The 12029-nt window shown below is 40.6% G+C and overlaps 1 protein-coding gene across 1 annotated transcript in view; it reads right to left on the reverse strand.

Annotated features, from left to right (window-relative positions):
- The window catches only part of ZDHHC17 (zinc finger DHHC-type palmitoyltransferase 17), a 78665-nt gene that overhangs the window by 45933 nt on the left and 20703 nt on the right, over positions 1 to 12029 (reverse strand). The window contains exon 2 of the mRNA XM_063396423.1: positions 3179 to 3282. Coding sequence (XP_063252493.1) covers positions 3179 to 3282 — 104 coding nt within the window. The remainder of the gene's footprint in view (positions 1 to 3178; positions 3283 to 12029) is intronic.

Consider the following 12029-nt stretch of genomic DNA (forward strand, 5'->3'; position numbering starts at 1 on the left):
TTAAAAGTTATGACTGCTGCCTTGCATGACAGAGGGCTACTGCTGCCAGACAACAGAAATAAATGTACCCAACATAACACCATTGAATTTCAGTTTTAAATCACTTGTGATGGTTTTGTTGTTTTGGTTTTTTTAAACAAGACTCCATTCCCTCCCAGGAGCTCCAATGAGAACTGTTAATATCACAGAGGAACAAAACCAAAGGCAAGCAAGCATGGATGAATTTTTTACTGTTCCCTTGAAAAAAGTTTTTCAAATACAGATGAGTGGCCTGCTTCTGCTTTCAGAAACACAGTGGAGACTTTATACGAACCAAACAATTTTGCTATAACCAAATATAAAATGGCAAAAAATTACACACACGTTCTAACATCTGCAACATGAAGGTCCAAGACAGTGCAACTTCTAAAGCTACCTAGATGCTCTTGGACATGTTTATAACAAAAATCAGTGGAAAGTCTTCTGTGTATGAATAGGTACTAAAACCAAATACTATGCCTTTTACTCCAGCAAAAGTTTGTGCATAATAAAAAACAGAGACTGACTGGTTTTGATACAAAATATGCCTAAGGTCCCAGATCTTTATGAGAACTTATGAAGAGCACACTGGATAAAAACAACAAATCCCAATAAACTCTATTCAATGAGCCAAACCACTGTTTTCTATACAAAATCCTAATGTGATTATAGGAAGTTATTATATTTGTAGCTTGTACTGTGTAAGCATGTTAATTTAATTAGTGTCTAATCTACAGATTAAGAAGATAAAGCTCTGAAACAGTCCAGTAAGATACAAGGCAACATACAAGTACTTATGGAAGAATATAAGGAGTTTGCAAGCTCTTATTTTCCCTTGCTGAAAAACAAAATTGAGCACAATATTTTACTAACATTGTTTTATTTCTATGTACTCTAGTGTCAATAAAAACATGTTGAAATAGAATTCTGAACTCAAACAGCATATAGGAAAAATGGATGAGTTTAAATGTTTTCGTCCCATTTTTCTCACCATCATCTTTAAGGTTTAAGGAAATATGCTCTCAATTTTCATGTATGTTGGAATAATAACATAACTAATTATATTTTTCCAGGAGAAACTGGACTTGGAAAAAAATCCCCACCCAAACCAAGAGACTGAAAATAATTCTAATTTTATTTTGCTATATCTTGCTTCAACTTAATAACCTGCTTGGGCGAAGAGTTCTAAAGGATTGATGGGTGGCCCTTTTAAAAAAAAAATTGTGGCATCTTTCTTACATTAGCACTTAAATAAAAAGGAAGAATCAGCAGATACTGTAATCTCAGTGAATATTAATATTTGAGGACAAAGGGTAGAGGATAAGATCACCTATTTTTCTACATGGATGTAATAGGCTATGTTTCTGTAAATGCAAATAGCTACATAATTTTAGTAAAAAAGTATCTTTTCAAGAACATTGAATTAATATAGCAGCAGCATTATTTATTTTACTGCAAGTCTTATGATATTTAGTGGGTTTATTCTCTATCTTAAATTTCAGAGACATTTCCCTTTATGACCGACATCTTTTATAACACGGCCCTCAAAACCTAGTAAATGCTTAAATAAAGGTGCGTCCAAGAGGACACAGCCTCAAGCCACACCAGAGGAATTTTAGGCTACATATTGGAAAAAAAATGTCCACAGAAAGAGCAGTTCAGCACTGGAATGGGCTGCACAGGGAGGTGGCTGAGTCACCATCCCTGGAGGTGATTAAAAAAGACTTGATGAGGCACTCAGTTCCATGGTTTAGCTGATAAGGTAATGTTGGGTCACAGGTTGGACCTGATGATCTCAAAGCTCTTTTCCAACCTAGTTTATTCTGTGCTTCTGTGAATTCTCCTTTGAGTCAGGGAAGTGCTGCCTGGATACCACAACTTGATCATGTTGACAGCCCCCCCTTTCCTACAATAATAACCATTGGGGCTACAGTATGAAACTGCAGTCCTTGTGGTGAGATGTCAACTCATAGCTGTTGGTTCCTGTATAAAGAGACCTGAAAAGAATTGTAACAACTCAGCTGAAAGCACAGATCAACCTGAATCTGAGGGTTAAGAGGGACAAAGACATTTTAGGTTTTCAAACACGCAAGGAGCATACAAGAATAGAAATAGGTAACTCGTAAAACCACGTCTGCTGTCAAACATGCTTCCATACCTTTATAAGAACCAGCTAGTTTGACATTGTGCCAATATTTTAAATCCCAAGAATACCTTAATGTGAGTATTACAGGTTGCAGGGCTCTTAAGAAGTATCTAGAGCAACAATAGCAGAGTCAGACATCTGTTTCAGGAAGCTAAACTCCTTACAGCTCAAAACAAAAAGTGGAGGAGCGTACATAATTCCTATGCCTAAACTGGGCCTGTGTCACATGCACAGTTGCAAAGCTGCTTTCAGTTCAGGCAGGGTTTTTTTTAACGAAAAAATTGCAAGAAAAATCTTCCCTTAAGAAGAAAAAGGCAAATAGCTCTGCAAGATTCATAATGGTTTAAGCATTCAAATTAATAATACAACAATAAAAATGAAAATCTTACAGAACTATCTCAGCTCATCGAAGAAAAGTGATGGTGCTGATGGTTTCTGAATGGCAAACAGCAGCAAACTAAAAAATAGTGTCATGACAACTTTCTGGAAAGTCTTGTAAATTAGTGTCTGCTACAGGACTGTGGAATAAACAAATTTGTATAATACATCTGTATAAAGAGAGCAATTAAATCTGCACTCAGTTTACTCCTGCAGTCTTCCTTCAATACTAAACTCAGTCTTACAGCAGATCTGAGACTGCAGAATCAGAGATAATGGAAGTTAGAGATACATTCTTTCTAACCTATAAATCAATCAAATCCCTATGTTTGCATATAAATGTTGTCTGCTTACCTATCCTATCATCACCTATGGAAAATAAGCATCAGTACCATTCTTTCTTCCAACAATCTGTCCAGGAACCACCTATATTTACAACTTACCACAATTTCTCCCATATTTTTTAATACAACCATCATAAATTTGTCAAAACGGTAATTCTGGAGAGGTTCTTTCTGAAATCTTCCACTATTGGATTGAAAATTTATCTTCCACTTCACACAAATAAAACAACCTGGTTTACTGTTTTTAACTGATACGAACACAGACAAATCTAACATTCAAAAATAAACTTACTGTGTGGCTTTGACGATGTCCCAAGTGCTGTAATCATCAATGTGGCTTTTCCGTCCAAGAGATTCACTGTATCCATGGTTGTAATGGCTTTGAGGTTTTAGTTCCTAAAAAAGACAAACTTGCTTTTAGGACAACCAAGTCAGCACGTTTCTGAGAAAAAAATTTCATTTTATAAACAAAACTAAACCAGTACACCGTTCAATGTACGATAAAGCCACCTAAATATAAGAGTGGTACATTTCTCCATTTTGGAAAGCAGGTCACCATATTCCCCAGCATTTTAAAACACTTTAAAGAAAACATGACTTGAAATCACAGGGTGATTACAAATCCTACATTTTTTTCCTACTTGTATTTTTACAGAAGGCTAACAAAAACTAAGAACAAATTTCTTCAGGTAGTATTTGGTTTGGGTTTTTATTTTTTGGTTTGCTTTACTTTACTTTTATAAAGGCAGCATAACACAGGTAGAAAGGCTATTAGTCATAAACTGACCAAGTCTCACTCTGTTACTGCAATAAATGTTGCATTTCAAATAGCAGAGGTTATCTGTGGATGTTTAAGCTGTGGGTCTCAAAAGTAAATGGTATGACCATGACGTGTTCTTCGGCAGACAGAGCTCTCTGACTTCATTCTGTTGGTGAAGGGCAACACTTCCAGGCTCAGTGCTTCCCTTGGTGGAATCTATGTTCAAACGCTGTACTAACACATCACTAGGGCAGCAACACACCATTTTTCTTTACAAACACATGAAAGCTCAGCAAGCTGAAATTGAACAATTAATTTTATACATCTTCTGGACAATTTTCAATGTGTTTCAGATGCTATAGCTGACTGCCTGTGTGCATCAGCCATGCAAGTCAGTATAGCTACATAGAAAGAAGGAAAACTGCAACATGGGTGAAAAAGCAAAAAAAGAGTATGCTCTCTGAAAGTTCTAAAAATGCATTTCAGTTGATTTCATTAAAATGTATTGTTTACTTTCAGTTTCCCCCAGCATATACTTCCACGAGAAGAATTATTATCTTTAATCTAAACCTGGAAAAACTTTTAAACACCTTATGAAAGGTGTTTAATTAAAACAGTTCCAAATTCCACTTCGCTACTGAAATGAGCGATCAACTTGCTTATTACATATACACAAGTTTTTAATTTTTTTAAAATAAAGATAAATGAGTTGAGACAATGATCATGTAGTGCACCTAACCTTAACAAGGATTCATAGTCACAAATCTCCACTCCTACCTCTCCCTAAAGACGTATGTTGCCCTGTTAGCTCAGCTAAGAGATGTATTACAGCTAGGGAGATTTTAGATCAATTGCCAGCAGGAGCAGGCCTTCCTATTTCTCACGTTCCCTCACCTGGCCAGTAATTTCTGCAAAAGGAGATGTCGGGCACAATCAGAAACAACTTCTTACTGTGTCCAGCTGTGACTAGTGAGCCAAAATGTTTTCTTGCTTCTGGGGCATTAACCAGCTCTCCATTGAATGGATAGGAGTTTAGGTGAACTGCCCTCTAGCCCTCATATGCTGCTATTTTAAAATAATTATTTCTACTCTAAAATTATTACGTACAGTATCTCTTTTAAAGAAGCTGAAAAAAAAAAAAGTTTGAAACCCACATTTTAAGTATTTCTAGATTTCAATATGCGGAAGTACCACTCAGGCATAAGTCTAAAATCTTTGGATATCAGTCATAACTTCAGAGCAAATTATCAAGAAATTAGTCTAGTTGCAAATCTGAAAACTGTCAACATTTATTTAAAAACTGAGTAACTTCAGTTGAGCATGTTTGTATTCATACAATAAACTTATTCTAGACAGGATGAAAACAAATACAAGTAAAAATTTCTAATGCATTAAGTACATTTTGTTGCACTAAATTAATATAGTAATTTATATAGTTAGAAAAATTATGAAAATTTATATACTAAAAAAATCTTTCAAGAAGTTGAAGCATTTAGAGCTTTAAAACCAGAACACAGTTAACAGTGATGACTAGTGCAGCAAGTCTGCATTTTTAAAACAGGCTTAGTATTATGCATGACTTTTCTTCAAAACCCCAAATTTTTCCATTTCACACAGTACCTAAGTGATCACCAGATTATATCTTTTTTGGTTTTTTTTATCACAGTGTTATTCTGAAGCATTTGATTTTTCTTCCCTAGCCTGAAAAATTACCTAGATGAACCAATCAAGCATTCCCAGCCCAGCAGGAAGGTTGCTCTGTTGACATCTCTACAGGAGAGACAACTAAAAATGTAACAGGGCATCTGCTGTCATCCAAATAGTATGTTAGACCAATCCTCTTACAATTCAGAAACACAGCTTTGCTTTGTATCTGAAAAAGGCAACAGCTTAACCAAACCTTTTTTTTTGCCCCAGCTACTAGATAAGCCAGAGTGTTATCTGGAGTAAAAGATGCTGGAAAAGATACCAGAGGCCACTATAATTTAAAAGAGAAAGTAAAATATAAGAGCAGATTGCATTCATTATTTTGTCCCACATGATTTTTTTTCTTTTCCATCATGTTATGGATTTATAAAAAGCAGGATCTATACCATCTCTGTTAACCCAGTATTACACCACACAAAGTGGCAGTGTATCAACTCGTAATGCTCAGAAATGCTAAAAGAATAAGCAGACCTGAACAAAAAAACATTCACTGTCCTGCAGCACCTTGATGAGGAGACAATAGTTTCATGCATTTTTTTAACCTCCCACAGCTACTGGGAAGGGAAAAAGTCTCTCATCTAACATTTATTAAAAGCAAACTGAGAAACTCAGGCTGGTTTTCAGTCACATATTCGTGTACCAGAGATTTTTACTTACCTGCATTTTCCTGACCACTTCAAGCACACAAACTTCAGTTTCTGTTCCCTTAAGGCTACACTAGCCAGTCAAGAGAGCATTCCCAAGCAGTATTCATGTCAGCCTAGAGTCATCATGAAATCACTTATGATACTTATGCTTTCACAAAAAGGCTTATGGGACTACAATAAAACCTTAGGTGTTAATTAATAACCATGTAAATTCAAAAAAGTGAGAGGTGATATTAGCTCCTGTTATACTTGTTTTCTAATAAGTTAAAGCTAATGACAGTACCCTTAAATTTAAAAAATATGTATTGCTTTTGTACTGATAGTATCTCTGAACTACTCTTTTTAACAGAATTCAAAAGCTTCACTATACATTAATGCAAAATAGCTCACGTGAAAAAACATTTGAGGTCACTGCAGGTGAAGCATGATACATGAGTAAGCAACAAACAGTTCTCCCTCTTTTCCCTCCAGTACAAACATGAGCAGCTACAATCCATTTAATATAAAGACTCACAACAAATATAAACTTAAAATGAACCTTATGTTTCATAATTTATTGAGAGAGTTCATATTTTATGTTTAGGAATAGCTGAAACAATTCCTAAAATCCCCAAAGTTTTATGAACATCACAGCCTCCAAAATCATACCATTGTGAAAAAGGCATATTGTATGTGTGGCTCTACGCAGATATTTACTATATGTAATCTGATAGAAAAGTTATACTATATTAACATTAGAATAATGTAAGTGAATGTAGTTTTGTAATTAACAATGTCATAGTACTATAGAAGCTGTGTATGTGTGTTATATTTTTTTTGCTCAAGAAGAGAAATTCCTCAGCACAGAGATAACATTCACAGAGGCCCCTAAATCTTACAGAGGCCCCTAAACCTTCTAGTGAAGAAGAATTTATGGCCTCTTATCCACAGAACCTAACTTTCTCAAGGACGTATGCTCTCATGCGTTCTTTTAATTAACAGAAAACTTTTGTGACAAGAAACAGCTGAGAATTACTCGTTTTACGTAAGATATGAATAGTCATAAACTGAAGGCTTAAAAAAAGAATACTTCTCTTTGTTCGGGGCCCTTCTCCTTCGGAGCCTTTGTCTGAGAGGGAGGGGGGACGGTAGACCCGGGCTACCTTCTTTGCTCTTGTTGTCTCATTATTTGTCCTGTCTCTGAAAACTTTTTTTAAACTTTTATTATTGTATTAATATTTTTGTAACCAATTTTTATTCTTTATTAAATATTCATAAATTTCAAAAACAACGAGTGATTGGCGTTTATCACAATTTGGTAGCAGAGGTCGGTTTAAAATACCCCACTGCGGGTGCTGTGGGAGGATTAGAGACTGGGGAGACGCGTCCCGCCTGCATTAGGCGGCCCCGGCTCTGGTCCTCGCAGAGTACCCCAGAAAGGGGTAAGATCCAAGGACAAAGGGAGACAATAAGGCAAAGAGAAGGGAAAGAATTCCCTAAAAAACCGCGGTAACCAGCTCCTAACATCAAAGTGTGCACGAAGAATAAAGACCCAAGGACAACGGAGTGGTAAGAATTGCTGGGACTGGGGGTGGCGGCGTTTGGCGCGGAACGGGGGCTGAAAGTGTGTGTCTGAGAGGCGGGCTGGGGTAACACCCAGACCTTCCAAGCGAGTGCGGAGTCCCCTACGCTGCGGTTCCGTTGTCCCGCGAGGGAGGCGGCCAGCACCGGGACGAAAGTGAATGGTAAAAAGGAGTGAGAGAAACCCCCCAGGAAAAAGGTAAAGTGTGTGAAAAAGGGGACCCTAAAAAAAAAAAAAAAAAAAAAAAAAAAAAAAAAAAAAAAAAAAAAATAAATAAACCCAAGAGCACCTGAGGTTGGGAAGGGAGAACCCCCCAACACTGTCAGATTGAGGGTTTGGTGAAGGGCATTGTCTGCCCGGGTTGATAACCAGCTGGATTGGAGGAAGCAATTCCGAGACATCCAGGGTTATGTTAAATTCTGCAGGATCTAGGAAATAAACCCAAGAGCACCTGGGGTTGGGAAGGGAGAACCCCCCAACACTGTCAGATTGAGGGTTTGGTGAAGGGCATTGTCTGCCCAGGTTGATAACCAGCTGGATTGGAGGAAGCAATTCCGAGACATCCAGGGTTATGTTAAATTCTGCAGAATCTAGGAAATAAACCCAAGAGCACCTGAGGTTGGGAAGGGAGAACCCCCCCAACACTGTCAGATTGAGGGTTTGGTGAAGGGCATTGTCTGCCCGGGTTGATAACCAGCTGGATTGGAGGAAGCAATTCCGAGACATCCAGGGTTATGTTAAATTCTGCAGGATCTAGGAAATAAACCCAAGAGCACCTGGGGTTGGGAAGGGAGAACCCCCCAACACTGTCAGATTGAGGGTTTGGTGAAGGGCATTGTCTGCCCGGGTTGATAACCAGCTGGATTGGAGGAAGCAATTCCGAGACATCCAGGGTTATGTTAAATTCTGCAGAATCTAGGAAATAAACCCAAGAGCACCTGAGGTTGGGAAGGGAGAACCCCCCCAACACTGTCAGATTGAGGGTTTGGTGAAGGGCATTGTCTGCCCGGGTTGATAACCAGCTGGATTGGAGGAAGCAATTCCGAGACATCCAGGGTTATGTTAAATTCTGCAGAATCTAGGAAATAAACCCAAGAGCACCTGGGGTTGGGAAGGGAGAACCCCCCAACACTGTCAGATTGAGGGTTTGGTGAAGGGCATTGTCTGCCCGGGTTAATAACCAGCTGGATTGGAGGAAGCAATTCCGAGACATCCAGGGTTATGTTAAATTCTGCAGAATCTAGGAAATAAACCCAAGAGCACCTGAGGTTGGGAAGGGAGAACCCCCCAACACTGTCAGATTGAGGGTTTGGTGAAGGGCATTGTCTGCCCGGGTTGATAACCAGCTGGATTGGAGGAAGCAATTCCGAGACATCCAGGGTTATGTTAAATTCTGCAGAATCTAGGAAATAAACCCAAGAGCACCTGAGGTTGGGAAGGGAGAACCCCCCAACACTGTCAGATTGAGGGTTTGGTGAAGGGCATTGTCTGGCCAGGTTAAAGAGTGTAAAAGTGTGTGGAAAGTAAAAGGTACCTTGTAGTTGTGATTGTTTTGTAGTGTGTGAGATTAAGTGAAAAATAGAGTGGAGTGAATGTGGACGAATGAAAGTATAGATAGTGTAGATTTTTATTTTATTTTAAGCTTTATTATAGTTCCTCAGAGAAGGTAAATTGTATTAAGAAATAGTGTGGGAGAAAGGAGAAAAGTAGTTTTTGTGGGGGGTAAAGGGAAGCTGAACAGAGACACGGGGGGGGGGTTGGAGTAGAGAGAATATTGAAGAATGGGACAGAAATCCAGTAAAGAGAAGATAGGGAAGAAAAGAAAAAGTAAAAAACCATCCACAGAAATTCCTCCAGACAGTCCACTGGGAATCATGTTAAGTAATTGGGAAAAAAACCCTTGTACAAGGACAAAGGATAGAGTAAATATGATACAATTTTGTATGTTAGAATGGCCAAGAGAGAAAATAAGATCTGATCACGTTTATTGGCCTAGATATGGTTCCTTTGAAAAATGGATTTGTCAGGCTTTAAATGAATTTATAAATTCAAAGGAACAGAGTGATTTAGAAGAAAGAAATTACGCGGCCTGTTGGACAGGGGATTATAGAAAAATAAAAATTTTTAAAGTAGCAGAAACCCCTGGAATAAAGCAAGAAAGGAAAGCAGGGAAAAGGAAGGAAGGGGAACAGGAGAAAAAGAGAGAAAAGGAATGGGACCCTCTGCAGTTTCTACCCCCTCCTTTTCAAAGCACGCCTGCATTGCCAGAGTCAGAACCCAGCGGGAGGTCTCCCTCGGCCCCAATGCCGGAGCTTGCCCCCGCCCCAGCGTACACCGCGGGTCCCGGCTTGTCGTGTGATCTCGCCCCGGCCCCCATCCCGGGCGCGGGTCCGCTTGGGGCGGCAGCCCCGATGGTACCGGGCCCCCTCCCCCCCCCGGCCCCGGTAGCCGCTCCCTGTCTGCCTGGGGCAGCAGGAGCGGGCTTTCTGACCCCTTCCTCCATAGCCGTAAGTCCGCACGCCTTTTCACCTGCCACAGTGGCGGCAGCGGGTTCGCCGGCCACGGTGGCGGCGGCGGGGGAGGTTTTCCCTTCCCTTTCTCCGCCAGTAATTGCGGCGGACCCTCTCCCGCTCGAGGCGGCCGCCCGTTTCTTGCCCCTTTCCCCCGCGACCCCAGGTCCCCAAGCTTTTCCGCCAGCCGCGGGAATAGTATCGCCAGAAACGGCGGCAGCAGCGGCCCGACCCTTGCACGCCTCTCCTGTGGCTATGAGATCGCCGGCCCTCCCGTCCGCCGCGGTGATGGCGCCGCAGGCAGCTGTGGCTCCTGGCCCTCCTGGGACGGCGAGTCCCTCGCTGCCAGCGTGTGGCGGGTTTCCGTCGGTCCTGTCCCCGATGACCTTGGCGGCAACCCCGGCCCCGGCGATGCCGGGCGCTGCTGCCGCGGCCCCGTTTGTCCCGGAGACGGCAGGCCCGGCCGCCATGGGCCGCGTGGGCAGCCCAACCACATGGAGTAGACAGGAAATGACTTCCCCTTCGGAAATTCCGGTGGCAGACCCCGCCCATGCCCCTCCTCTGGAGGACTCAAACCCTATAGTTACTTGGGAGGACCAAAACTCTATGATTAGTCCTCCAAGATTCTCGCTTCCGGTTATGGGAACTGTTTCTGTGAAAACCGCTGCCGCTACGGTTAAAAAGAATCCTTTGTCTCTGCCAGATGCCCCTTATAAAAATACTAGAAATGCAGTTAGGAAGCAACTTTCTCCTGATTATTACTCACCACATGAAAACAAAATAAAAGAAAAGGAATGGGAAAAAGAAATCGGGCTATTTCCCCTAAGAGAGGTACCCATGGGAGGGGGAGGAACGGGGTTCGTAAATGCTCCCCTGACCTCCTCTGAGGTCAGGAATTTTAAAAAGGAAATAAAAGGGATCCTGGAAGACCCCATAGGCACAGCTGAACAACTTGACCAATTCCTAGGACCAAATATATATACCTGGGAAGAAATGCAATCCATAATTAAGATATTATTTTCTCAGGAGGAAAGGGAGATGATTCGAACAGCAGGGGTAAAAATCTGGAATAGAGAACATCCCCAGGGACCCTCTGGGGAAGACATAATGCCAACAGAACCCCCAGAGTGGGGTCAGAATAGTGAGGAAGGGAGGAGACTTATGAATGATTATCGCAGTGCATTAATTAAGGGAATAAAAGAGGCGGCCCCTCGAGGAGTAAATGCTAAAAGGGCTTTTGAAATACAACAGGGAAAAGAAGAGACACCAACTGAATGGTTAGAAAGACTAAGAAGAAATATAAAACAATATTCTGGAATAGATCCTGAAACTGAAGTGGGGAAAGCTTTATTGAGAATAAATTTTGTTACAAATGCTTGGCCAGATATTAGGAAGAAATTAGAGAAAATGGAGGATTGGCATGGGAAGCCATTAGATGATTTATTGAAGGAAGCTCAGAAAGTCTATGTTCGAAGAGATGAAGAACAAACTAAACTACAGGCAAAAATTATGGCAGTTACTATGAGAGAATCCAATTTCCAGAGAAATCAGAGACATACAGGCACTGCTCCTAAATATGATGGTCATAGAGACAAGAGAATGGAAAAAAATCAAAACCCAACACAAACAAAGCCACAAAGGCATTCCAAAAATGTCTGTTTTTTCTGTCAAGGTGAAGGGCATTATAGAAAGGACTGCCCTAAACGAGCAAAAGATCTGAAAATCTTCAAAGAGATGAATACAGAAAGTGACTAGGGAAGTCTCAGGCTCTATTTTTTAGGGGACAAATACCATCTAGAGCCTGTGATAACCCTAAAAGTGGGTCCCCAAGGAGAGGAAGTGAAATTTGTAGCAGACACCGGCGCAGAAAAAACTTGTCTCATAGATATTCCCAAAGGTTATAAAGTAAGTAAAGAGACTGTAAAGGTAGTAGGTGCAAAAGGAGAAAGTTTTTCTGC

This window comes from Prinia subflava, chromosome 4 (assembly GCF_021018805.1).
Source record: "Prinia subflava isolate CZ2003 ecotype Zambia chromosome 4, Cam_Psub_1.2, whole genome shotgun sequence".
Classification (NCBI taxonomy): Eukaryota; Metazoa; Chordata; class Aves; order Passeriformes; family Cisticolidae; genus Prinia; species Prinia subflava.